The sequence below is a fragment of the Lepisosteus oculatus genome, chromosome 9, assembly GCF_040954835.1.
Source record: "Lepisosteus oculatus isolate fLepOcu1 chromosome 9, fLepOcu1.hap2, whole genome shotgun sequence".
NCBI lineage: Eukaryota > Metazoa > Chordata > Actinopteri > Semionotiformes > Lepisosteidae > Lepisosteus > Lepisosteus oculatus.
This window is the reverse complement of record NC_090704.1, coordinates 1,835,865-1,863,781: the sequence shown is the minus strand read 5'-3', so window position 1 is coordinate 1,863,781 and position 27,917 is coordinate 1,835,865. Positions and strand designations below refer to the sequence as shown.

At 44.7% G+C, this 27,917-nt stretch overlaps 2 protein-coding genes and 1 long non-coding RNA gene across 10 annotated transcripts in view; 2 read left to right on the top strand and 1 right to left on the bottom strand.

The window, feature by feature from the left end:
• LOC138241169 (uncharacterized) lies at nucleotides 1-7,751 on the top strand. The gene is made up of 2 exons (XR_011190366.1): nucleotides 1-90; nucleotides 5,994-7,751. It is a non-coding gene; the product is annotated as an uncharacterized lncRNA (long non-coding RNA).
• On the bottom strand, nucleotides 2,350-13,904 carry mtf2 (metal response element binding transcription factor 2). Of its 6 annotated transcripts, none has more exons than XM_006634695.3 (15): nucleotides 13,586-13,904; nucleotides 11,905-12,103; nucleotides 11,630-11,711; nucleotides 9,941-10,036; nucleotides 9,749-9,849; nucleotides 9,072-9,220; nucleotides 8,457-8,552; nucleotides 8,298-8,366; nucleotides 7,285-7,408; nucleotides 6,813-6,880; nucleotides 6,545-6,715; nucleotides 5,883-5,985; nucleotides 5,701-5,759; nucleotides 5,499-5,600; nucleotides 2,350-5,102 (listed from the first exon to the last, which is right to left on the bottom strand). In XM_006634695.3, exons 1-15 carry the CDS (start codon nucleotides 13,588-13,590, stop codon nucleotides 4,739-4,741), a joined length of 1,788 nt encoding a protein of 595 aa, XP_006634758.2. In that variant the 5' UTR covers nucleotides 13,591-13,904; the 3' UTR covers nucleotides 2,350-4,738. The 6 variants fall into 6 exon arrangements, with proteins under 6 accessions (XP_006634758.2, XP_015210653.1, XP_069050003.1 ...); XM_015355167.2 differs by having other exon boundaries at nucleotides 5,499-5,597; XM_069193902.1 differs by lacking the exon at nucleotides 11,905-12,103 and having other exon boundaries at nucleotides 11,570-11,711.
• Nucleotides 13,905-13,990: 86 nt separating this feature from the next.
• Nucleotides 13,991-27,917, top strand: part of dipk1aa (divergent protein kinase domain 1Aa) — a 34,401-nt gene continuing 20,474 nt past the window's right edge. The window contains exons 1-2 of one of the 3 annotated variants that reach the window (XM_015355175.2): nucleotides 13,991-14,288; nucleotides 16,574-16,657. In XM_015355175.2, coding sequence (XP_015210661.2) covers nucleotides 14,268-14,288; nucleotides 16,574-16,657 — 105 coding nt within the window. In that variant the 5' untranslated portion in view covers nucleotides 13,991-14,267. Of the gene's footprint in view, nucleotides 14,289-15,465; nucleotides 16,451-16,573; nucleotides 16,658-27,917 lie in introns of those variants that run through there. The other 2 variants (XM_015355173.2, XM_006634694.3) reach the window with 2 other exon arrangements.

The following is a 27,917-nucleotide window of genomic DNA, read 5'->3' as shown; positions in this document are numbered from 1 at the left end:
ATAGAGGTGCCGGAAGTACGCAGCCATGGGCGCTCTCCACGGAGTTCCTGCGAGCGGCGGTTTGAGAGTGACAGCGGCCATGTTGCCAAGGTATGGAACCGCAGGCTCTGTAACCCAAACGGGGAGGAGCTGTGTAAACTTTCACTTGTTCCGCAGCCAGGTGGTTTATGAATGAATGATGCTGTAAACTTATCTGTTCTATATATCAGAGAACCATTTATTCTGGCGAGGGCGAAAGCCAGAGCCTGTTCTGACTCAGGGTGCAACACTTAGTAAATATAGGCTCTCACGACACACTGGAGGAAGAGATCATTCAGGCGAGCCCTTCAGGGGAGATTATTAAATACTATGGCTGACGTGCACGCTGTGTGCTGAAGGCCATTAGCGCCACGGATGAAAACATTGCGACACATCGCCACCAGTAGGACTCTCTTCATAAATGCATGACTTTGCTGGTTACGACAGCGACTTGTGTGACCTCCTGAAATTTATTGTCTTGGTTTTGTTTTGCATTTCTGTATTTCATATCTGTGCAAACCGACTCAGGGATGCAGTGTGTTTTGCCGTTAGCTGTGTAATTCAGAATACATGAGTATGTGATGTAAACTTAAACTGAAAGCTTTCGGGGTTTTTATGCTAATTCAACGATCAAGCTACAGTAACGATAGACCAACAGCAGGTATTACTCTTACTTCAACGTGAATGTATTTTGTTCACTGTTTAAAGATTAGGCATCAACGCGTTTACATGTTTCCTCAGGTTCTTGGCAAGAATAAAATACGTTCGTAAAGCTGTTTTTCTCAAAAAAGGTGAAAATGACGTGTTTAACCCAGGAATGCTCAAGGTATAATTCTTCATGTATTCAAAAGACATCACACGTACTAATTAAGTTTCACGAAGAGGAGTGTGAGATATTCTTATGTTGATAGAAGGGGTACTTTGCATGAGACAATGTTATTGCATATCTATTTGCAATATATTAATAAATTAGGGAATATTGATATTATGCAATAATATATTCACGTATTAGGCTTATATATTAATATGGAACAAGTAATAGGTTTATTCCATGCTGAAGAAAAGAAGAGAGAAAACACAACGTTTCGGCCGTGGAGCCTTCTTCAGGTGTGGCACCCCCTGAAACTTTACCTCAGGGGGTGGCATAAGTTACGATCAGTTTCCAAGTTCTCCCACCTGTGTTCCTTACTCAGTTGCAACTTGTTACTTGCTTTCAATTTGAATTCATTTTTAATTCAATGTACCACTGCGATGCTGTATTGGAAAGAGCAAATCAGTCCACAGCCCCGCCCCGATCCGTGCATGTTTCTGTAGCTTTTATGGCTTTACAGAAATGTCACTGCTTCAGCAGCATACAACATAGAACAGAAGCTGCTCCTTTTATCATAAAAAATTGAGTTTAACAAGTACTGAAGCACTCTGTGAAAGCAACATGCTTGTACCCAAAATCAATGCTCTCCCATTGAGGTTCATAGTTTTCCTACCATAAAGCAAAGCTAATTATAACCTGGTTATATATTAGTTTATTCAGCTTTATCACTGTATTTCACTTATTGAACATAGTTATTCAAGGAAAATATACCTCACTGTTTGTGGCAATGCAGCTTGATTTGAACTAAGAGGAAAAAAGGTCATATTTACAGCGTGGATGCAGGCTTGGTACCCCCCCAAAAAATATTAGAAAGACGGGAAGAGAACATTGAACATTGAACACTGGCTTCCGGTCAAATTCCGCGTAGACTTTAAAATCCTCATGCTCACCTACAAGGCTTTGCATGGCTTGGCACCTCAATACCCGTCTGAACTTTTATCGCCCTACTCCCCACCTCGCAACCTCCGCTCTTCAAATTCTGCCCTCCTTACTGTCCCCCAAGCCCGTCTACATTGTATGGGCGAAAGGGCCTTCTCCTGCTATGCCCCCAAGCTCTGGAACTCTTTGCCCAAGGATATTAGAGAGTCACCTTCTCTAAACTCCTTCAAATCCAGACTCAAAACCTTCTTCTTCAGAAAAGCCTTTACTTAACTGGTTCCATTCTTCACCCCTCTGCTCTTCTTAATACCATCTTCCACGGTCTCCTCTATTGTTATTGTTGTAATTATAATTGTGTCCTATCTTGTGAAATCTTCTTATTTATTGTTGTAGTCTTCTTATTTATTGTTATTGTCATCCTGTAAAGCGCTTTGAGAAGCTACCTTTAAAAGGTGCTATATAAAATAAAGTTTTTTATTATTATTATTATTATAACATTCCCAGTTGACAATGATCATGATACAGTTTTGTGTGCAGAATGCTCAACAGGAATTAAGATTTAAGAAAGAAAAAGAACAAGGTACGGTTTTATAGGCATTTTATTCTTTGGCTGAAAAAGCCTGTTCGAAGCCAGTAGAAAACAAAAAAAAAAAAAGCTTGAACCTAGCACTGGCACAACAACAGACAGAAAAAAAAGCTTCTTTACATGTAAATATATATAAAAATCCTTATTTTTTCTTAAAAAGGAAGAGGTATCAATGTCAAGGTACAACACTGCTGCCTCAAGTGGATAATGTCCTCGTCACAACCCTGTTCATTCAGTAAAACATTACATACCAACAAACCTACCGAAACAGCAGAGCAACACTGACCATTATATACAGCAAGGGAAACTCGAGAACATTAAGAAAACTACACAGTGGACATCAAGCAGAAGAAATGTTGCACATGTTAACTTGGGGTTTACAGGATTGAACAGTGAAAAGTTCTATGACCATTATAACAAAGAACTATGAAATAAAGCTTCATAGATATTTTAAGGCTGGGGTACACTTTTGCCAGAAAACCTAGGCGTGTCATTTACAAGCTGGTGAATTTAGCTGGAGATGTATGTGAATCCAGCATTCACTACCATATCAATAACGTGTGCACTACACTTTTTTTTTAAAAAGAAAACCCTCGCCTGATTTATACTGTCAGACACCTCAGGGCTTCACCATGAAAATTAATTCTGACAAAAAAAAAACTTACCACTGCATATATAAAAACATTTAAAAAAATTTAATTCCACAGTAACTTTACTGATGACATCCTGAGAGTAAAGGTCAAACTGAAAGAGCACAAACTCGATCTTAACCTGTGAAAGACTGATACTAAGTGCACATTTTTTAACCCCTTTAGCAATGCGTAGCACCGGTAGGTAAGAGCCTGAGAAAACTGCAAAATATTGCGTCTGTTCCTGAAGAAAAGGTATGGCCAAAGATGTTACATTTTGTAAGCAACCAAATGTTAAAGTTCTTTTAATATTTTCAATTGCATAGGAAGCGGATACTAAAGTACAAAATGCACAAGTATTGAGCTCAACAGAAGGTTCAAACTGATTCTGTAAGGCTGGGTCAACTCTAGATTTCATATTCCATACGCTTCGAGTATGGCTCTGACACGGAGCACAATCAACGCAACCCAAAAGGATACCATGATTCTGGGGGTCTGAAATGTCTCGCTACCAGCTCACTGAAGCGGACGTATTAGTGGAACATCTAAACCACACAGTCCGAATATAACATCTGGAATTCTATTAGAAAATACATAAGATATCCCAAACTGCAGATTCTCGAGAAGTATTAGGTGTTCTCTAGAACCAATTTAAACACTCCGTCAAAACAACGGAAACAAAGCGTTAGCTACATCAAAAATGCCTATTTTTCTGATTTTTTTAACAATGAAAAACATGATTTATGAGCTAGCTACTCATACATGACAAATTAATTGAACTTGTGCTACAACTTTAGTACTTACAAAAGAGTTGTCTGCAAATGAAATAGTTACGACATGGATTTATAATACTATTTATGCTCCAGATCATTCCCTACAAATGATTCACAATCTTAATATTTTGCATCTCAACAATGCTGTAACTGCTATTATTCTTGAATTATTTAGAATTGTACAAGTCTGAGAAACGTACTTGTTTCCCCAGTACAGATGAACAAAGTGAAGAAAAAAACTAGTGAATAACACTGCTAATTGCCAGTTTCAGAAGAATGCTATAAACCTTCAGTACAAACCAATAAATGCCTTGTTTTCAGTTGCCACTGGCAGTGAGTTGAAAGCAACATGAGACTTCCCGTTTGTTTCCATGAGCTCACATGCTGTAAATATGAAAGCACATTCAGATGGAAATAAAACATGTATCCAATTAACAGGCTAAAGGAAATCATAGCTCCTGATGTGCACCCAGGGAGAAAATTAAATCAGAGATTGTGCTCAAAAGTGATTGCTCTCAATTAAAGGCATATTAAAACAAGAAAAAAAAATCTACAGACAGGTATAATAAAATTACATGCAGCAGCATATTCAGCTATAGTTTTATTTTAAGACACTCTATAACCAAGACATTTACACTGTGCAGACGGAGACGATGGCATAGCAAGCTGCAGTCAAATTGCACTGTTCGATCTCAGAGGTAAATGAAAACAAAGCTTGAAACCATCTCATCCCAGATCCAGATTAAATAAGAGTAATTGCACCACGACAGCCACTATTCAAAACACCTACAGGAGCACAATAGGTCTCGATTCAACATGGGCCTGGAATTCACATTTACCCACCTGGTCTGTATAGTTTAATCAATATGCTTCAGCATTAAAAAAAAAAAAGGGAGAATAAAGAAGATCACTGGCATAAATAATTATTTCTCGGCTGCATTATGTGCCTCCAAGGACTAAATGCAGGTGGGAGCAAATAAGCTTATGATGCAGTAACGCCCTCCCATTCCACCAGGTACTGGACTTTCCCATCCAGGGTGACCCGCCGGGCCAGAACCCGGTATTTCTCCCCACAGGCCATTCTCCCTGCAGCGCCAAAGTAATTAGTGATCGAATTCTTCAGGTGACTGAGCTGCATGTCCTGGTCCATGTTGTGGACAATGTCTGTGTTGAGCCCCGGGAACGGACACTGGTCCTTGGACTCCTGCTCCCTGGGGATCTCGGGGTTGGGGGGCTGGAGCGCCCTCCGGGGGGGGCGCTGCGCTCGTCTCCGCCCCCGCCTCAGGGGCGGCAGGGCGATCGGCCACAGCCTGCCCGTGCGGGTCCTCCTGCGCGAGCTGCACAAGCTGGCGGGACAGCAAAAACAGCCCTAAACTTGCTGCCCATCCTCCTCCCCCGTGTGTAAAGTATCCCAGCTGCACCACAGGTGAACCGCTGGTGTGCGAAGAGGAGGGAGATTTCGAACATCGCCCCCCGTGTTGCACCCCAGGGTATGCTGCCAGGGTTCAGAAACAGCAATGCCAATGGTGGAACACAAGAGCAAGTGATAAAAGATGTCTTTCCTGCTTCTTTCGAACCCTGGTCTAGGGCTACTGTATCAAGACAATTTACAGTCACACTAAGATTTTAAAAACCTGATTTTTAAGCACATACTCTAGAAACATCCCATAGTGTTTTCCCCAATTTCTCCCTCTAACTCAAGGTTTTACCAAGGACCCTGCGATGCCCAAAAGTCTCCTTACCTTGACTGCCTTGAAGTACTTGAGGTAGTTTCAGTGGTACTTGTTGCACCAATGGATTCCACGTCTGAGGTACTTGAAGACTGTGCCGATTTGTCAGTCCTGCTGCAAATTATCCAGGCAATAAAAAAGAAATGCAAAAACATAAGGACAATTTGCACGTATAAACCAAAAATGCATAGGAATGCCCCGTGACAAAGCCTACCTTTTAGAAGAAAGAAGGTCCAAGGTGTTGTTCTCCGACACTAAAATTTTTTCATTGCCCTGAAGCAAGGAAAAAAAACACAGTTCAAATAAGGACTTATAAACACAATCAAACTAAGCTGCTTTCATTACAAGCAAACTCCTGTGTGACAAACTTGAAAGCAGGAAAAGCACCACACCCACCTGGGCTGGCAGTGCGGATGACCGTCTGAGTTTTGCAGCCGTTTCAAGCGAGTGTCTGACATGCTTTCTTTTTCCCTTTCTAACGACTCCATTCATCATCTCACTGGAAAGACAGAACGAGAGGTCAGCTGACTTGATTGCCTGACCCTCCCAGAGTTCCACTTTCACTGATGCAGTCCTCACAGCAGAGCCACGACCCGGCTGACTTTTCACAGAAAGGAGAAAGCCAGTACTTCACAAATCACTGAAGAACATCTCAGGGACACCACCCTCCACAAAAGTTCCGGAGGAACCTGTCAATTTCACAATGACAAATCAAACTGTTTAACCACTGCGGGTCACAAAACAGAGTCACCTGCTCTTTGAGAACCTTCGCTTAGTGGTATGAATATCAGTAATACTTACATAGCCTCACTTTTCCTCATTTGCTTAGCACGTTTTAATTTTTAGGATCTTAGTTGTGAATCATTCATAAACATTCAAAAGTTGTCAGCACTTGTAGTTATGCTTATGGTTCGGGGGAAAAAGGCACGACAGGATCACGCAATGGTGATTACGCAGGCATGAGACCATTTAAATGAGTTCCTCTACCTTTAAGGCTACCCACTTCGACCTCCGTTTTAAACACGCATGTAACAGATGTATAACAAGGGGTCTCTCACCTGGTGTCGGGGATAGGCTTTGTGGACTTCCTGCCTTTAATTTTGATCTCATGGGAAGCCCGCTCAGGCTCTCGGTCAGCCCTTGAGTCAGTGTTCTGAGGAGCAGGTGGAAAGCGGATTCTCAGCCCAAACAAGTGTTTCTTTTTCTTTATTTCCTTTCCAGACATAAACCTTAAAATATCACAGTCACCAGTATAAGAGCACCATTCAGCCCACAGTTGCAATGACAAAACATATGAACACTTGTATTTACAACAATGCAACTTACATAGTCTTGTTTTTGTTCAGAGCTTCAAGAATACTTTCATATCGTTCAGATTTTGGCGTGTCACCAAGCTGCAAAAATTAAGGAAATTGTTCAGACTGTGTGCAGTTCATGGTTAATTACTTTTAACAAAATCTTTCAAAATGTTACACGTCAGGATATTTATAAATCTGCAAATGTACACTCAGTACTTTTAATTCATACTCACTAATATTAAATTTTAATGACACTAATAGAGGATGTTTGTTTAAAAACGACGCTATGGTCATCTGGTACATTAAAAAAGTAAACAAAACACATACAATACACTAAAAGAGCATTATAAACATATTGCATATATAAACATATACACAACAATAGTGTTATGAAAACATGCAAGAGATCTTAAGACCAAATACACGCCTAAAGCACAATATTCTATATTTTTGTAAATTGTTGGTTAAGTGGAAAAAAAATGCATTAAAAATAATCCTACATCTCCCAGCTGTAGTCTGTCCCAGTTTTCATTAATATACGCCATCAGTTCCAGCTCCGAATCAAAATACTTCTTCTTGTGAATAACACTCAGGTTGTACAGACTCAGGTGTGCTACATCTACCCTGTGGGGAGAGAGCAGGTCAACATGAAAATTAAGAACAGTGCTATACCCTTCAATGGAAAACAAGAGCTGTACCAGGATTGTCTCTATATATAATTGTCTTCTTCAGGTGCGTCTTTTTAGCATGGATTAAACCTATACTTGAATCTTTTTCTTGGCAATTTTTAAACTAGGCAGCCTAGCAATTGTTGGCCTGATCCCCGTATTTGAAAACTTTCAAAATCATCCAGTATACTGTAGGACCAGTTGAAACGAAAGTAGGTTGGCTAAATCAACAACCAAAGAAAGTCTACATTTGAAACGTTGCTGTACTCGTTATAAAGCTCACAATAAGTCAAACCATTTTAAGAAAAGAAGGCCCACACTGCTCCTGATCAAAAACCGTTTGCCCAATTAATTCCGAAATAATTGCAAACCTTAAAAGTATACATTCTACGATCAACATGATGAATGTGCAAGAAATTTTGTTTTTGTCATCAATGTGGCCTGTAACCCTAACTCTCATGAACTCCAAAATGGTGTAATTTTCTCAAGTCTATTAATACCATCTGACACAATGCTGTTTCTGTGTGTACCAAGATGGGTGCATGGCCACCATTTTGATCTTGCACTCAAACTCTCTCTTGCTTTGAGATATCCAACACAGTACGTCTTAAAGAAATATTTTAAATGAGCAACTATGTGAAATGTTCGAGTGCCGTATCGGGAGGCCTTTTAATAAATTATCAGACTTGGGGTTTTTGAGACCAGAATATATACATTTGTATGCGACTGGGATGAGATGACCTACTCTGAAAAACTATGAATAAAGTTTGGATACAACCACGCACACTAGTCCGTTCGATTACTGTAACAGCCATTTCATGTCATAACTGAAAATTGCAACTTACCACCTCAAAGGCAGACGTTTGAGGTACTCTGGTCCGGAATTGCAAACTGAACATATGAACACATAGAACCTAGAATAAAAAAGAATTAAAAATTATTTTAAGTAATGCCAGCAACACTTTGTAAATGTGTTTTTATGAAAGAAACAGATGCCATCTTACCTATCCCCATAAAGCATTGGCTTCTGGAAACACTGAATGCAAGCCTCATGAAACCACTGCTTACATTTACTGCACTGCAGCATCTTCAGATACCAGCTACAGAGAATGGAAATGTTCCAGTTAATTCAGCCTGGCATTAATCTGTTCAGGTTAGATACATAAGGAGATGAAAAGCACATCTTCAGAGTAATCTGCTCTTGGACAACTTTAACCCCTCAAGCAAGGGTTTAAACAAAAAAAAAAGCAACAATTTCCCCATTTCCTCGTGTCTGTCTTAAGCTAGTCGGTATGTGCAATAATAAATCAATACAGACTTGGTAAAGAAAAACACAATAGAGATCATTAAACCAGATGCTTTTCAGAATACTAGAAACCTGTTTTAGTGGGTTTATAAACAGGAAAAGAAGGCCCCATGCAGACAATTCTTCAGAAAGCAGCAGATTTTGATCTTCCTAAAACATCTGAGGTTTAGGTTAAAAATACAACAGGCCAGAAGAGAGCATTTAACTCTCATCCTATGTGATGTTAAGACTTAAAAGGTGTGAACCCACAGCTACACCTGTAGACACGCACTGAACACTGGGCGTAGCAGAGTTAAACATGCTGGGCACTCACTCTCCAGGGCCTCCACAGTAGCAGTAACATTGCTGGATATTTGTTTTATGGCCTTCGTCCCAGACAAGATCCTCTAACGTATATGGTAATGACTGTTTCATGACTTGCAGGGCTTTTGCATTCGGTCCTTTCTTTAGAGCACCTCCTCTCTGTATTAAAAATAAGAAAAAAAAAGTCATCAACACGACGCTAAGCTGGTAATTACAAAAGGAAAAGGACCGTCAAAAACTTTTTCTAAAATCGTACACAGATGTTCCAACGCAGACGTACATTTTCTATGGGACAAATAAAGGTTTATTAGTAAAGAAACACAACATTTCAGCTGTGGAGCTTTCTTCTGGTGTCACCACAGCCAAGACGTTGTTTCTTTTCTTCTCTTATCAGCATGGAATAAATCTTTACTTATTCCTTTGCAGCCTACACATGATGACACCGCTACCTACATTTTCTACATCTATGAGAACTTAGCTAATTCACTAGGACATGTTTAGCACTTGCTTGGGTGATGAACCAAATTTCATTAAACAACTTTCATTTAACTCATCGCCTTGGTCCAGATACGGCCCTTCAATCTATGACTGTACGAAGCCACCAGAAGCACAACCGCAGCTTTTCAGTAACACAGTAAGAGCAAATGCAATAATAACACGGAAGCAAAAATTCTAAAAGTATCGAACCTTTGTCGTAGTTGCAAACACACACTGCCGGCAAAGCCACTTGTCATCTGAAGCAATAACACTGCAGTCGATATTTGGTGCATGGCACAGCTGGTGATAACCTGCAACACACATGAAAAGGGCAACACACATGAAAACACATTCACTTTTCTCTTTTACTCATGGGAGAATATTGCTGCAGTCAAGGGTTACCTTGCCCACACTTATCACAGATGACAATCTCGTTTGGAGCTTCCGAGTTTTCTTCCTGACATATTGTACAGACCATCTCCCCTCCACTGCTGGCTCCTAAAAAACATGCAAGACAAAACATTGGGTATTTTTTTATGATCCTTTATATTTCTTTCACCTAAACGTAGAAAGAAACAAAACCAGTGGACTGACTACAAATAAGGACGCACAACCCAGAGCCGATTCCATGTCCAGCACTTCACTGCTGTGAGCCACAACAAATCCATGAAAAGCCACCAAACACGATGCTCTAACTACCTAAATGCAGGTCTGCTTTTGTCAGGGGAGAATCCCAACACGGCTTTAAGCACAAAACTTTAAGCAACATGAAGCACAGACAAGAAAAGCAAAATGAATGCGTTCAGAAACAAGATGCAGGCCACCAACTTGCTTGCAATTTAAAATGGGTTACGCATCTTAATTAAAAATAAAAATTCTTAATCAGACTAAGCATAAAAAACACAAACCAGCAAAGCAATGCAATCAGAACAAGGGTACAATCACGTAGGACTAGTGTTCTGGTGTACAAGGAGGTCTTGCTTAACTCTAAACCAAAGTGTGCTCATAGCCTACATGTGGGAAAGATCCACAGGCTGATGTGTGCATTTTTCACTGAAAAAAAAATTGCTTCTGAATATGACAGGTCAGCTGAATTTCAGCACCACTTTCACAGCAAGACTGGCTTTCCAATGCACAAAAGACATCTAATGATGTAAACCACAGAAAGGAAACGTAAAAAGATACATATTACATACATGAACACTGACACAGACTTAAAAATACCTTCCCTAATCATGCCACCGATGCCTTTCAGAGCTTACTGTTTGTGTAAGCCCAGAGACCCTGTAGTCTGTCAACTGCTCAGAGACAAAGTAAACATAACTTGACCTGAGCAATACAGGGAGAAAATTAATACAGAGAGAAGAGCGTCAAAAGAAATCTCAGCATAGAAAAGGAAAACGAGCTGAGTAAAATAAGTCTATCTAAAAAACGGAGGTTCTGTAGGTAGATCGTCCTGGGGTATTATCTGTGGAGAAAATAGAGAAGTATAAAGCAAAACTTAAAAGAGGAAAAGATGGTGAGCTTCCTAACACAGAAAAGCAGTGCTGACAACACGAAGAAGCACTCTGTTACTCTGACGTAATAATATTGAACCAATTAATAAACTACAGATGAAAACCAAGTCTACAGTGCAGTCCGCTTATATTTCAGTTCAAAGTTTAATTACGAGAGAAAAGTATGCAAAACCTTATCATATTTACACTCTTCTTTAAACCTCGAATTGAAAAGAATAAATCACGCTTAAAAACAGCCACCCCCCTGGGTTTCGAAGCCAAGGAATTTGGTTTGTGAGCTTTACCAAAATTAAAGTTCCATCTTCTCTTGTGCAGGACATTCCCATAAAGAAGCTTTAAAAACGCTGTCATTTACTGTTCATGGTGTTGAATTTTCCCATGAGTGTTTGCAGATGAAAGTTCACCGACCATGAGAACACTATGAGCTAACTCATTTGTCCCAAATGAGAAAATATGTTCCGTCTTGATCAGGGAACCTGGCTACTAGTTTTACGTTCATGATAACGATAAATACCGTGCTGTCCAATTCAGTGGACTCTTCGGATCTTTTAAGTTGGAAAAGGGGGAAACTTGCCAGTTTGTATGTCCTTCCAGAGAACCCAGGATTTCGAGCGGTCTTCGAAGACGACAAAGCAGCGGTGTTTGTGTTTGTTTATCTGGGGGGGGGAAATATCGACATGAGCATCTCACATAACCCTACAGTACTTTCCAGCATACTTCAAGAACACGAACGCATTTACTCAAAGCAAAAATCCCAAATTAGAAAAATCTGGATATTTTCAAGCACCCTTAAGAAGTGACCACTGATAGGCTTGCAGAGATCAGTTTGTTAAAATATCTATAGATTACCTTGGTGATAGTTCCGAGATAAAACAAGCCATCGGACCACCTGGCTAGGACATCTTGTCCCTCCTCAAATTTGCTTGCAAGCTTTTTTGTTCGCTGCCCATCCTTAAAAGACAGTTTAGCCCCGGTCACAGGCGTCTTATGGTTTCTGTTGGAATGTGCTTTTTTGTGGAGAGACAAATTCTCTACTTCCGTTGCGTCTCTGTCACAGAAGGGGAAGGAAAAATGTGTTGAGATTTAGGTCATTAGTTTTGTGGAGGTGCAAACAAAAAAAGCAAACACTGAGGTGTCAGGAATAAATGTCTCAAAACACTCGCAAGCAAAAATTACTTTTTAGTGTTTGTTTTGACCACCCAAACAAAAAGACCATCCATAAAACAGATAGGTTACTCGCACTCATTTTATAGCATCTTCCCCAGTAAGAACTACATTACTGACCAATAGCAATCCACTATTCACCAATGCTCTTTTATAATTTGTTAAAATGAGTAGATCACTTTAGAATCACAGAAAGCACATCTTGGAACTGTTGAATGTAACAAATGCCATGCCTGACACCAAGATCCCAGCGAGACACGATCTGTCAGAACACAACTCTCACCAGTTCCCTTCCTGCATGTGTGGACAAATTATATTTCACTAAGCAGCAAGAATTTGCATTCACTGGATCAACTGTGAAATTAAAACGTTTTAAATCACAAGCAGTGGCTCCAGGCGATTTAACTATTTTCTTCTACATATCAAAATTACAAATCTATCCTCTTGATCTGGAATTTCTAAACTTCTGAATTTTGCCTTTGCTTTCTCATGAAGCAAGAATAATTTCTATGTTCAAAGGATAGGTGAAATATTTAAAAGACCATCTTACTACTTACACGAGGGAAAAAAATATCCCAAGATGATGTAGGAATACTTCAGAAAGGAGTAAAAATATATATATTTCTATCCCACAGCCCCAATGACCCCATTGATGATCACACGAACTCCCTTTCCAATGAATTAACCATACCAGGCTACGCTATAATTTCTCATGACCATCTGTAATGTGGTCAGTGCTGAGCCTTCCTGTCCGGCGATATGCCACGGAGAACCTAACATTTCATTCGGCTTTATTATGTGGTGGACGTGCAGTACGGTGACCTCGATGCAAGAAAAGCTTAACGGCTGATTATTACACTCTCATTAGCCATCTTACATTCTGCATATATTTATACACGTGTATCGTAATTCTGTAATTTAAATAACTGGTTAAACTATATGCATTTGTGGAGAAATGCATCACGAACATCGTTAACACTTCGCTTTCCACGAGACTTCGTTTCCAACATGCGGCACGTTCAGCAGTCCCGACTTGCCGTTAATCAGATCTGGTCTTTATTGATACGTTTACACACGTACCGCATTTGCGAGGTGCTTTTACTCTTTTGTACGTGGGGGGGACACAACCCTTTTGTTGTGTATGCGAACAATGAAACGTCTATCTCCGGAGTTCTTCCACAACGCTTCGGCTTCACAAATGCAGTTAAATGTCCGCAAAGCGACAGCAGAGCAAAACCGTTGAACTCCGAAAAGCTACGTCAAATGCATCATTTTGTTTTAAATAAAAACAAGCAGCGCACTCCGCTGATAAAACGCAACCCACCCCCCTCCCCGTACTCCCAATAAAACATGAAACATATTTCACCTCATTCGGTCACTTCACCCGGTCAAAACGTTTCATACAGTAAAATATTCGGCCTTTGCGAAACTCCCGGTTCTCTCGTCCAAATAAAAAAAAAACTGCCTTCTACAACCGTGGAACCGCAGTCCCCTCCTTTTTGTTCAATGGTTTCCGGACTCGGGGAGAGAAAAAAAAAATGTTAAAAGATTACAAACGGTTCCCTCTCCCCCAACACGTTCGCCATTTTGGTTTCCCGCTGAGACTGGGGTGCATTCTGGGAAGCGCCCCGTGAGCAACAACATTCTGCGCCGCGTGCGGACGGCCGTGGTCTCGGGCCCGGCGGAGCGAAGGAGGGGGGGAGGGAGAGCGCGAGGGCCCTCTGCCTGCGCACACGCGGATGCGCGCGGCGGAGCTGCTCTGCTGCAGGCGGCCCCCTGGCGCCGCTGGTCTGGTCTGGTCTGGTCTGGGCCGGACCTGGGGCCCGACTCCGGCCTCTGCCGTGGGCGTGGGCGTGGGGGCCAAAGAGGAGGCGACCCGTGCCGCTCAGAGACGGCGTTGATCGCGTTTCTAACGGGCGCCGGTAGAGGGAACGGCGAGTTCTCTGCTACCGGTGCGCCCGACGTCGTGGTTGTAGCCCAGATTAAAAGCAGCCAGACGAACTGAATACCAGCTATACCGCATTAATAACACAGCGCGCCATTTTAAAATGTTTATATGCCTGATTCAGGTAAGGCTTTTAAAATTTAAAATTTAAAAAAAAGGCAACTTTATGACTTGTTGCAGACTAATCTGGGGGCGTAGTTTGCACTACCTTTACCGTTAAAACACTGAAGGCGACCAGTGATGTCGGTTTGGCAGGACTGGCCGCAATTAGCGGCTCGGACAGCCAGGGACTCTCCGGCTCAGCGTGCGGGGAAGGGTTGTATCGCCAGCCGACTGTCCTTAGCTGGTGTGGCAGAACTGCCCCAGTAGAGAGAGAGAGAGAGAGCGCGCCCCCTGCGGTCTTCTGTGCACTTGCAGGGGAGATGCGCCTCTCGTCCAGCAGGGGGCAGTGCTGCTGCCACATTCCAAAAATAGTGTGTGTTTCAGATTGATTGAATAGGAATTAGCCCGTCATTACTGTTTTGAGGAGAGCGATAGTACTATTGGTAATGAAAGCTAAAAGTAGAAATACGAGTTAGTGTTCTAACTGTAAGTTTTTGATTATTGCATGCTTCGGGGTGAGGGTTAATTAATTTAATGGTGCTGCGATACCAACAGTATCTTCTAATTACCACCTGAGGGCGCTGCTGTCAAAGCTTCAACTGCTCTCCTCTTGACTCCACCCCACTTGACTGAACACTGAATCTGGGGAGCTGCGTCAGCAGGCAAGTCAACTTGAACTCTGTGCTGCAAAGCAGGAGGAAAAGAAGTCCGATTTATCAGATGCTGAATTTTCTCCCCCGGAAATGAATCTCCAGCCGAAACGTTGTGTGTCCTCGTTATATTTCTATTCAAGCTGCTCCACCGCTCTGTCTTTCCAACGTGAAAGCACAGCACGTACATTCTGCTCTTTTCTGACGTTTCTTTTTTTTTGCAAAAGGGGGAGATTAAGATTAAGATGAAGCGCTCTGTGGTGCATTCATTTGCTTGGCTCAGCAGGAACAGGTATCCAGGGAAACATGAGATATTTTACACACGAGTTATCGCCAGCTGGGTTTATCACCTGAGAAAGGTGCTCTGACAGGTTTCACGCCCTGGCTGAACCCTCAGCGGTACGCCTGTGGCCAGCTCTCAGCAGCTGAGGTGCTGTGCTATTCCAGGGTGCTCCCGATGGCCCCCGAACTGCATCTCGCCTCCTCTGAGGGCCCAGCCGGTTTTACAGCTCGCAAGGAAAAGGGTCGCCGTGTCCAGTTGAGCGATCAATGGGCTCTATCAGGTGATCAAGTGAAGACGAGCCACAGGAACCTCGGGGCCCTCCAGGAATGAGCTGTGAGGAAGAGCTCCGGCGCGTCAGTGCTCTTACTCGCCAAGATCTCAGGACTTCTCCTCCGGGCCGAGATTTGTTTCAGAATCCCAGACTGGCCCAGCAGCACGTCGCCTAGATAATGAGCCGGGAGTCCTTGGGCATGACGGATATCCAGTTGTACCTGTCCCAAACCACCCAGGACCCCTGCTAACACCCTATTACAAGGAGGAGATATGGCCTACTCTGATCTGGATTGAACACCACAGGGAGGCCTCCTCTGGTCACACGTGTCTCTGTATGTGTGGAAAGGGGCATTTCCAGTGTGATAAAAATATCCTGTCTTCGCAGTTATGAGTGAAGTACGAGGGCTCTGCCCGTCGTTTCACAAAATCTTCATTTAGTTTCCTCTCGGTACACAACTGCGCTGCTGATCCGTATTTTTCTCATTGAAACGCGCGTGTTTTCCCCTCGTCGCTCCCAAACTCGCATGTAAAGCACACAGTTAACTTCTCGCTTGACCAACAACAACAACAACAACAACAAAAAAAAAACGTGTTAGCTACGGGTTGTTTTATTTTGGAAGCGCTGCTGTTCACGCCACGTCAAGCGCCCAGACTCCCCGCCCCCTACACACACACACTTGGAAGAAAAATGTTAAAAAGACACAATTTGTAACAACGCAGTAGCGACCCGCCCGCCCGTGTGAACCGGGCGCGTAACTGATGCGCGCAGCTAAAGCCATTTTGTGTCGGCGAAATCCCTTCCCTGCTCCTGCGCCTTTTATGCAGCACGCACGGAAGGCAGGGGTATCCAGCGGTGGACTCAGCCCACAGCAGCTGCAGCGCTCCAGGAGAGGAGCAGAGGAGAAGGTGCCGTATCTGTCGGCGGCCCGGGGCGCGTTTGCGAGGAGCTGTCCCACGGGAAACGGGAATGACTACTGGGTAACAGGACGGCACATGATACACTGCATTTCCGCAGCTCGCTGGTCACAGTAGCGGGGACGGACGGGCGGGGGGAGGCTCCATCATGCCGTCTTCTGGTCTAACTGGGGGGTCTTTCCGCAGGTTGATGTGGTGAGATGTGCTGTTTCTGCCATGGCGAGGGGGCTGTTTTCATGGGCCTGGCTGAAAAAGCCGTACTACATTCAGGTAGGCCACCCGGGGGGGGGCACTTGGCTAATTAACCTGCACGGTTTGCGGGGCAGGTCGCCGAGGAGAGCGGTGCGAGTCTGTGCGTCCGGTAGGGCTGACCGAGAGACACCGGCTGCCGTACGGCGAAGCCGCTGCGCCGAGCGGTGGCCTTAAACTTTTAAGCTCTTTACGTTCAAGCTAACGGATCCCTTCTGGTTGTCTTCTTGGCCTTTTACAAGTTGTTCGCCCTTTTTCCCTCCCTCCCCCACCAGACGTGGTAACGGTTCGTTTTACGCCGGAGGCTCGGCTTTCATGGGGTGTTACAAAGTGCTACACGCATGCGGAGGGCTCCTGAAAACAGCCGTCGTTTTCTCTTTGTTTTCTCTTCTCCTTTGAAGCCGGCGGGGAGGTCGGGGTAAGGCTGCTCGGGCTGGTTTGCTCAAGCGGGTCCCGGGAGTCTCGGCAGTATTACGGTCCGGCGCAGTCCTGGCAGGAGTGTCGCCGGTTGCTGTGGCAACAGCTCCACGGCCCCCCCAACACCCGCCTGTCATTCGCGAATGACAATAAATAGGAAATAAAGAATAAAGCGTGCGAAGCTGTGTCGGTTTAAAAGGCTAAATAGCATGCGTACAGTACATTTTTTGGTGATGCTACAGTGGTCGTCAGCCGGGGGACGGTCCCCGGAGACCCCACACACACACCTGACAGCCCGTACAGGGGGTCACGCCAGCACCTCCAACGATGAAGCCTTGCGTCTTTCCGTCTTAAAGATTTGGGGCTGCGGATAGTGTTCCGTGTTTTCATTTCGTCCTTAAGATGGGGGGGGGGCGGTCGCAGAGACCGGCCTCCGCACACGAGTGTCGGGAAGACGAGAGAGCTTCGAGGAACCCCTGGTCTGATAGTGTATGAATGGTCAATCTGCAGTTGACATGAGGGGATCGTCTGAAGTGGGGGCACACTGGAGCACGGGTGAGCGCTGCACCCTCCCAGTTCCCGGGGTGCAGTCTGCGTGGAGTTCGCATGTGCTCCCAGGGTCTGGTCTCCTCCCGCACTCCGGGCGTGGTAGCATAAGGGTGGGGTAGTTGGCTGCTGGCCTGTGGGTGTGATCTGCCGTGCTCTCGTTGGGCAGGATAGACGCTGGGTTCCCCACAGCCCTGCGCTGGATGAAGAAGTTAGAACGTACTGGACGCATGAATCGTTCACAACATCTATAGGATCACGGCGGTAGCGTTTGTGCTAAGCCTAACCTAAGATAAGCTCATTGCTCTTGATATTTGCAGATGCATTATTAACCTTTATCAATAAAGAACCTTTATTTTTGATAAACTGGCGATTTAATAGAATATTCATTAAACCTTCTTATATTCAATTTAGCCGGAAGCGTGACCGGATCTTACAGTAGATGGTTGTTAGTGCAGTGTAGCACATGCAATTTGTAAAGTGGCTTGTCAACAGAAACAGGGAAATGCTGTGTCCACTTCTTCGTCAAGGGTGTTGTAATCTAAAACCACATGGAACCAAAGAGCAGGGCTCCTCAGCGTTGTCAGCCTTTATAAACAGGGCAGTGCAAAACAGCCGCCACTTAATTGAGAAATAAAGTCAAAGTTAAAAGTAATTTTCGTATTTTATGAAGTGTACATTTGTGAAAATGAAAGTGTTTTTGCCGTTTAAACAGAACGAATGAATACATTATAAGTATTAAACTGGCAAGATAACTAGCCAGACGTGTATTTGAATACAGTGTCTTTCATGCGAGGAGTGTTCTTAAGTATAGAATGCGTTCCATGCTCAGAAAAATAATATAAGGAGTAATTTGAATATGTCCTTCCTTATTACTCTTGTAACTGAAATCTACTTTTAGTATAATTGTTTTTTTAAATACGCGTCTGTTCCTTATTTGGAGTTAAATGTGGAAATTATGGACTTTCACCACAGCCAAAGTGTTTTTACAGCTTAAACCTCCACCACAGCACCTCTGAGCTACGGCACTTGCGGGAAACGCTTTATTAAACGTTTATTATGCTAGGTTATTCCAGTGAACGAAAATAGCAGGAAGGGCTTTTGGTTTTGAGAGTTCTGTACAATCGAGAGGTGAAACGGTGCAACAGTGAGCAGAAACCTGCAGTAAAAACCAACGAGGAGCAAGAGGAGCAGGCCTGGCCGCAAGACGGATACCGTGTAACATCAGATCACTTCATTGTGCCATATACAGTTTCTTGCATTAGGAATTTGTCTTTTCGCGTACCCCAGCCTGCTCTCCGTGAGACACGCAGACAGGGAGAGAAGCTGGGGGTTAGAGCGTAGGGTCAGCCATTGTACAGGGCCCCTGGAGCAGCTGGGGTGAAGGGCCTTGCTCAGGGGCCCAGCGGAGTAGGATTCCTCTTTCGGCCGCAGGATTTGAACCGGCAGCCTTCCAGCCACAGGCGCAGACCCCTAGCCACAGTGGTACGGGCAGCTTAGTCAGTGCACTGTGTTGTGCCAGCCTTCAGTGTTGTGAAATGTTTTCAGGCATGAGTATTCTCTATATACCGCCCTAATGAGCCTGGTGCAATAATCACAGTCCGGTCCGGGCTGGATTTTCCATCCCATCCACGGTTGGAATGCTGTTTATTCCTGGTGAAATTTGCGCCAACCCCGAGCTTACCCTGGCCTCGCACGGCACGGCACAAGGCAGATGCCAGCGCGTTGCAGTGCGCACTCATGCAGCCCAGTGAGAAAGGCCAGTTACCCTCGACAGTGCGCCTCCGGGCAGTGGGAGGAAACTGGAGCACCCAGAGAAACGCCATACGCAAGCAAGGGGCAAGCATGTGCACTCCACACAGAAGGCACTGCAGTCTGGGCACAAGCCTGGGTTTTTTTTTCCTATTTTTACCTAATTTTTCTAAAATATTTTAGATTTTTCTTTTGCCCCCTCGCCAGCCCCCCCCCCCCCCAGTTCACACGTCTTCATTTCAGTTTTCTTTTTTTCCCGAAAGCCCTCAGATTTCTTCGTTCCAGAATTAAGCCTCTCTTGGCCTGTCCTCAGCAGCAGCTTTAAGATAAAACCACTCTGTGGAATTACTGTGAAGTAATTTTCCAAAGAGTCTGAATCGTAGGGCTAGGATTAGACAATTTTGGTGAAAGAAAGGTTTTTTTTTTTTAGTTTTCACCGGGAGCATGTTGAATTGCCAAATTTTATAGGCTTAGAACAGTGCATTGTATCTGTATCCTGAGCTCTGTGCCCTGCTCATGTGCCAGCTCAGAGGAATAGGGACCAAGGGCTAACTTATGCCAGCTTGGGCTTTTGTCAGGACAGGAGACTTTACTTCCTGTCTTCAGCAGGAGCAATGACGATGACGTTTATTTTTTATATGTTGCAAGTTAAGCAGCAATTATCATTTAAATGTGTAAACCATACCATAAGCTGTCTATACACCCGTGTTTCATTTTAATTGCTCGTAATGCGCTGTGGAGATTTATAGTTACCTACACAGCGCTTGTGCTCTTTTATAGTGTAGCATATAAACAGCACTGCTCAGGCTTATTGATGTTGCCTGCGAATATGTCAACCAACTTTACTGCCTTTGGCAGAAACTGCAATATGCAAACCAAATGTTGTGAGAGATTATTTTGTTTTCAGTCAGGTGGTTGTCAAAAAGGTATGTTTTAAAGCTGAAGTTTGGTTTCTCCTGTTTGTTTGTTTGTTTGTTTGTTTGTTTGTTTGTTTTTTCTATATACTTGAAACAGGCAGTTGGGACGTTTCATTGAATCCACACGGTAGAAATGAAGAATCATGCTGAGCATGTGTCTGCTGTAACCAGTGGCAAGAAGTGATTTAGCGATCGGCATCACTGTTTCCTTGGCTAAATGCTAATTAAAACAGGTTTCAAGGGAAAACCTGGATGTATATTTTAGAATTGTGCGGGGAGGGCGTTTTGATCGTCCTTTATGTGCAGGATATTACATATGGCTTTTTCATGCTTGGAACTCTACTGAAATCATTTTGTTTTGGCAGTCTCTTGTCTCTGGAGAAACGGTGATTAAAAAAGGTCTAATTAAGGGAAAAAAACGGCACTAAGATAGATGCATCAAGTGTGCCGTGTCTCTGTTTTGCACTCCTGTGAGCCAGTCAGTGTCCTGTTCATCTGTCTGAATGATTCCCGAGCCTGAGCATCACCAGGGCTCTTCTCCAGCCTGATCCCAGGCGAGCGGCTTGTTACAGGGGTTTCGGAAGCAGCTGACAGTCGTACTATTGTATCGGTCCTTTTCTACCGAAAACATCCTGATCCTCAGCGGCTGGCTGATCGCTGTTCCTGCTCCTGCTTGGAGAGATTAAGAAAGTCCAGATCGCTCTGCTTATGTATTCCGTGCACGGCTGGGTCAAAGTGCAGAACTGATGAAATGACAGAAACCCTCCCCTTGCCAACCTTCGCTCGACGTATAAAAACAATTGACTGGAAATTTACGACCAGAGCCTTGCCTGCTGCTGTCATGTGCTACTTCTTAGCTTTGATCAAGCTGTAGATATTTGTATGGACAAATAATAAATTAGTCATGGATTTATTACGAATATAAATTATGTCTAAGGTTTCCTAATGCATCCTTAGATATTCAGTAGTGATTAAGTCAGGGCTAGTATGACTACAACTGTGTATCAGTATCAGTACTTCCTCATATAAGTCAATCTGCAGCATTACCTTCTCAATAATGGTATGCCTCAGTCTGTCCTGTGCCATTCGTACGACCAGTTCAAGCAAATATTTTCATTTGGACAGCAGGAGGGGGTAGGCTACCTCTTGGGAAACTGAACTTTTTCTGTGTTACAGGCTCTTTGTATCACAATGCTGTGATTCGGTTTACACACACGTCGTGGGAACGGGGAATAATAGTTGGTCTGCACACAGATAAGAGGCAAATCGCTGAAATTTTCAGATCGTGACTTGAACTCTTCCCATGACAGAATGGGTGCAGGTTTAATATATGGCTATTAAGATTGAAAGTTGTTTTTTTTTGCCTTTAAAGTAGTGTTGTCTTGTTCCTGGAGGACGGGTGTGTCTGTAGGTTTTCTGTGTTTCCAGAACCTGACCTTTGGTCCAGTTAAACCCAAAATGAGCTCATTAAGAGTGGGGCTGGAATGAAAGCCAGCAGACACACTGGCCCCCCGCAGGACCACGGCTGGACACCCCTGCTTTGAGATGTGCCTGCCCTCGTGCCCTCTTGTTTTTCCTCGTTGCAAATACGGAGCCAGTGGCTTGAATGTAAACACAGGGCTGGAAAGTTGTTTCACCTCGGCCATTTGAAAAGGGAGGCAGGAATGTTTTTCAGTTTTGTTTTTTCGCCCCGCACCCTGCTTGTGGCTTTTATAACAGCTGGCTCGCAGCTTAGCACAGCGTGATCCCCGGCACGCGGGACTCTGCCGTTTCTGTGAGTGTGGTCGGGATGGGCTGCAGGCCTCTGCCCTGAGGACTTGCTGGCAGAACATGTGCTTTTTATATCGCATCGCGCCCCAGAGGCAGGTCTGAAGGTAGCTTCTTTCTGTCTGCCCCAGATCCAGGAAGTCGTACAGGATTGGAGACTTTTCTCTTTTTGAACAAGATCCAAAATGCAGTTGTCCGTTTTCCATGTTGATACTCACACGTATTGTATGGATTTGCCACTGACACCATCACAATTAGTTCTGTTGTATAGACTGCATGTATTTCTAAAGAAATCCACAAACCTGCACTTATGCGACGTAAAGTATGCATACACATTTGTGTGAGCAAAAAAGAAAATGATATACAGGACAGTGTGCACTTACAGCACTTTCCATTAATTAATTTAATTCAAAGTGGGTTGAGAGTGATTTTAAGTGCTGTTCACATAACATTACCGTGCCACAGACATACCGAGCATTAGATTAATTGCTGGTCTCTGAGGTGGCAGGAGAACAGATCTGAAAAAGGCTATTAGGAACAGCAGATGCATGCCAACGCATTTCTTTATGGTAAGGGTGTGTGTATGTCTCTCATTGACCTTAAATGAGCTTTGAAATGATCACAGCTGACACAGTGTTGGCACCTTGTAGCGTGGTGTCATCAGATCTTAGCTCGGCAAAGCCGGTCCTGGTCTCCACTCTGAGAAGAACCAGGTGGCTGCGGGGAGTGGAGGTGCTGGACCAGTAGGTGGCGTGCTTCCCTCCGCACCAGAATGTCCTACCCAAAGCTGCAGTATGGTGACCAGGGACTGGAGGAGCTGCTGTCCTTTGTATGAGACGTTAAATCTAGAGGTCTAGACTGTTCGGCCATTAGAGATCCCACAACACGATTCAGACGGGTGTTGGTTAATGTCAGCCCCCGTGTCTTGGACAAATCCTTCTCTGGTCTTTCACATGTGGTCTCCTGAAATATCCCCCTCTGTTGCAGTTCCTCACAGTTACCCCACCCTGTCTGCTGTGGGGCTGCTTCAGGTCACCCTGGTCCTATTTGGCTCAAGACATCTCTGCGTGTCTCTGCTCCAGCGGGACCCACTCTGAACTTTTCCTTCTGGAGTGTTTGTTTTGGAACAGCCTGTGCTAGGAGGCAACAGAAGTCCTGCGGTGTGTGATAACATCTTGCGCAAGGCATTCCTGCGGTGCTTATTAGTATGTACCGTGTCCTGTCATGTGTTGCTATGTCCTGTCGTCTTTCTTTTAATAATAATAATAATAGCTTACACTTATACAGCGCTTTTCTGGACACTCCACTCAAAGCGCTTTACAGGTAATGGGGACTCCCCTCCACCACCACCAATGTGCAGCCCCACCTGGATTATGCGACGGCAGCCATAGTGCGCCAGAACGCTCACCACACATCAGCTATCAGTGGGGAGGAGAGCAGAGTAATGAAGCCAATTCACAGAGGGGGAATGTTAGGAGGCCATGATTGATAAAGGCCGATGGGGAAATTTGGCCAGGACGCCGGGGTTACACCCCTACTCTTTTCGAGAAACACCCTGGGATTTTTAATGACCACAGAGAGTCAGGACCTCGGTTTTACGTCTTATCCGAAGGACGGCGCCTGTTTACAGTATAGTGTCCCCGTCACTACACTGGGGCATTAGGACCCACATGAGCAACAGGGTGAGCGCCCCCTGCTGGCCCCACTAACGCCTCTTCCAGCAGCAACCTTAGTTTTTCCCAGGAGGTCTCCCATCCAGGTACTGACCAGGCTCACACCTGCTTAGCTTCAGTGGGTTGCCAGTTCTGAGTTGCAGGGTGATATGGCTGCATATGGCTTTTGTTGAATTTCTAGGGAAAAAGTCAAACCCTCTTGCTCGACGCCCAAGGAAACACGGATCTTGCATGTGGACCTTCCAATCTGTGTACCGTAACCCACTATCAGATTAGAGTGTGTGGCTGGACGCACCCATTGAGACCGATAGACGTCAGCGTGCTGTGGCTGTGCATGACGCCCTATCCCAGAAGTGCACTTTATGTCCTGCCTGTGACTTCTGCGTGGATTCCAGTGAAAGGCAGCAGCGCGCAGTTCTGTTTGCACTCTACAGCTCGGGACAAAAGGGAGCCCTGTCCTGTCCGAGGTTGTGTCCGTAGCTGGCGATGCAGAGGTCCTGTGCTGATGCTGTGCCTGTACTGTATTGTGGCGCTCAGCCACAGGGCCGCGGCAGAGGGTGGGAAATGAATCGAAAAGCGTTCGCTGGAAGAAGGATGCTGGAACAGTAGCAGCGCACATATTTGTTTTCTCCCGGCCTGTACCCCGGAGCGCACACCGGCACCAGACAGGATCCCGCTGGAATAGGTTCTGCTGCTCTCGTTCTAGGAGACAGTGGAAAGACAATCCTGGGCACATTTAATCTGTCAGATCTGATAAAGGGAAGTCATTACGCGTCCTCGGGGGGGCTAACAAAAGAAAACAAATGACATTTAGAATTGAAGGTGGGGAGAGAAACCCACTCGCAGTTCCAGCCTTAAATGCCAAGCAGCACATGTGTGGCAGCCCTGCTCCTGGGATTATAACGAGAGGAATTTAAAGGGGCATATCAGCACAGCTTCACGTACACATATTCACAGCGTGCAGACTATGCAAGCCGTGTGTTTATGCAGTGTATGCAATGTGGATGCAGGGTAATCGCAAAGACACTTGAGCAATAAGGAGGTGCAGGGTGACGGGGAGGGCTTGCAGTCGGGGGCCCGGAGAGCCACCATTCCAATGGACCCGCGGAAAGGCCCCATCGTCAGGTGTGCTGACAGGAGCAGTGGGGGTGGTAGTGCCTCGGGCCTGCCCCGTTGCTGGTTCGGCATCGCGTTCCTCGCTGTCCCACCTGCGTGTGTAGCACATGTGATGGCTCCGTGGCACAGATTTCATGGCGCAGCTGTCTGGATGGCCCTCTGGCTTTACAAGCATCCTGCACATGTGTGAGAGTTCAGTTATACAGCCGGTGGCTTTTCTCAGTCTCAGTTCTTCCTGTCGGAGCACGAGAAACTGCACTTTGGCTATGAGCGCTCAGACATGCCACACTTCAGATGACAGAGCACGCATCTCCTTCAAACACCAAGGGACGCTGATTTAAGTATAGTTTTAATTGAAAACAAAGTCCTAAAAATAAAGGCTGACTTTTTTTTTAAAAAAAAGGTTATTGCATAACCTCTGATTTCCTTAAGCCAAGTTTAGGGTTTGGATGAAATACAAACTTTTGATAAAAACATACCATTGTTTTCATTCCTTTAATGCTTGACCCTTGATAAAATGCACTGATTAAGTACAAATACAACATTAAAAAAACATCCCTGATCTTTGATTAAGCCTTAGTTACATTGAGGAACTTACAGTATGTATCTCTCATAAGGTAATTAACATTAAGAAAGTGTTTTCAAAGTACTAGACCTTTTCATTAGCATATGTGGGAGTGTTAGTTTGTCTGGAAAAGAAAGCCGACTTGGAGGGTGCACTCGGTTAGTGGTGCTACTGCAATACTCTCTGTTCAGGCTGAAAATCTGTGATCAGAAAATCGTTTCGGGGAAAAGAAATATTTAGCATTTGATGAATGGGCAGCAGTTCTGTGACATAAATTCTGCAGATGGTTCCAGTCGCCCTGGAGAAGCTTGGTAATTGGCTGGTGATGGCATGGCATGGCTGTAGGAGGAAATCCTGCTCGTGCTCCCAGACAGGCAGGCTGTGACGGAAGCCTGAGGAGAGAGTGACGTGACCCGGATGGGCCTGCCGGGGTCTGATGAAATAGCCAACCCCTTCAATGCCCTTTGAGCCGTGACTGTTGTGTCTCCTGAGCAAGGGCAGTCGAAACGCACGTCATTTCTTTCACTTGACTCGTTCGAATTTGTAGCGAAGCCTTGCGTCCCTCGGATCTTTTAATTTAGAGGTTCTCCTTTTCCCGTTGCTCTGGAACGTGTAACGAGAGCTTGCTTCAAGCCGGAGACGAGCAGCGCAGCAGTCGCAGTCTCGGTGTCCCTGCCTGTCAAACAGCGTGTCCACAGAGACCTGCTTCTTTGTTCCCTGTGCATCCTCTCCCTGCTGGTGCATTCCTTTGTCACTCTCCCACTTTCCGTTTGTTCCCAATAATTCTCTTCCCAGCCACTTCTTATTGTTTGTCTTGTTTATTAATGGCAGGGGTTGCCTTGCAGTTACCCCCCACACACCTCAGCCCTGTCCTAGAATGTGCCAAACAAAACAGTGAATATCAAACGATGGCATTTTTACCCTCAGCGACTGTCTGCTCCACATTAAATTGAGGTCTGTGCTGAGATGAGTGATGAATTTTTGATGGTGTTCTGACATACTTAGCTTGTCCATCTGCTGTGAGTAAATGAGTAAAGACGGGGAAAAAATAGGCACAGCCACCTCCGATTTTGCTTCCTGAAACTGTGGAAAAACCTGAAGTGAAACAGTTGCTGAGCACCGGAGTCCCTGGAACTTCAACAAAGAGGTGTTGGTAGACCAGTACGCAGTCTTTCTTCTAGAGGAGAATTTCTGGACCAGTCTCTGGTGGTATCTCTGGTAACTCTGAGACACAGAGGGGCTGGAAGTGGGTGTTTGATTGGGTGTGGCAGGGAGGTGATTGCAGTTAGTGTCTGATTGGCTCAGCAGTGGGCGTGGCAGGGAGGATCTTGCAGTGAGTGTCTGATTGGCTCAGCAGTGGGCGTGGCAGGGAGGATCTTGCAGTGAGTGTCTTTCTGGGGGATGTAGTTTGGACAGGAGCCTCCATCTTGGTTTAGCCTACCACCCTATCACACTCCCTGTTTAAGGAATAATATCCTATTGTACTGTAAAACTGGGGTGAAAGAAGAACTTTCTGTAGTAATCTCTTTCCAGGCAATTCAAGATGATGATTTTCTGTTCATGACAACAGTGGTAAGGTGGAGGGCAGCCCCTAAAATTCCCCATACAAATGCCTGAAAGCTGGTAGTGCATGTTTTTTTAATTAACTGGAAATCAAATACATTTTTATCGTGCAGGTTTTCATGTTTTGTTGCAGTTGTTATTACAAGGCCATTACCGCCACTGTGGAACAATATGTATGTTTAAGAGGTAGAGTAATTTTAATCTATGGACTGTGAACTGCATGGGGTGGATCTAATTTTCCTTTACTATTTTGTCGATTTCTAACAAAGACTTCTGCCTTGGTAATGGTGTTTGTAATCTTATTGTTGTAGGTGCTGAACCCTGTGAAATTGCGCAGAAACCTATCCTCACATGCTACAGCACATTTCCAGCCCTGTAACCCTAGCCTGTCACCTGGCTTAGCTGACAGAAAAAGGCTGGAAAATCCTTTTTGAAAAGCAGGGAGATGATAGCAGATTTAGTCCGGATTAGCAGGATGGTTCAAGATTGAGAATTACCCCTTGCAGGAGAGGATAGTGCTTGTTTCTAGCTGGGCAGCATCATTAAGGCATGGAGAGATTACTGGAAGTGGCTCTGTTCGTTATGTTGGAGCAGCACTTGGCTTAATATCACAGGCAGAACAGAGATGCTCATCTCCCCTGGATACAATGGAGCTACTGATAGGGAGACTGTGGCAATACAAAGCCCATTGAAAGGGCTGAAGCTGAGCCCAAATTGCAAGCCCTTTCAAACCTCCTCTCCGAAGAGGATTTGAAGACAAGCACTTGACCCTTCTTGCGACTCTTCAGTCATCTCTTCTCACTCATCCGAGGGAAACTGGTAAACAAGCCACTTTTTTTCCCATCTCCAGTTTCTCCCAGGAAAGAATTGCTCACGACGCCCCTGTTAAAGACACCTGTCCCCTCTGGGCGGTTGTGTCTGCGCCTGCAGTCTTTCTCATTGAGAGCTGATCAGTCCCATTACAG

Bases quoted from the DNA above. Each gene is read 5' to 3' on its own strand.
- mtf2 (XM_006634695.3), bottom strand. The intron at 8,367-8,456 runs GTAAGATGGCAT...TTTTTATTCTAG, and splicing joins CCAATGCTTTATGGGGATAG to GTTCTATGTGTTCATATGTT. The intron at 5,760-5,882 runs GTGGGTGTGGTG...TCCTTGCTTCAG, and splicing joins CATCCGCACTGCCAGCCCAG to GGCAATGAAAAAATTTTAGT.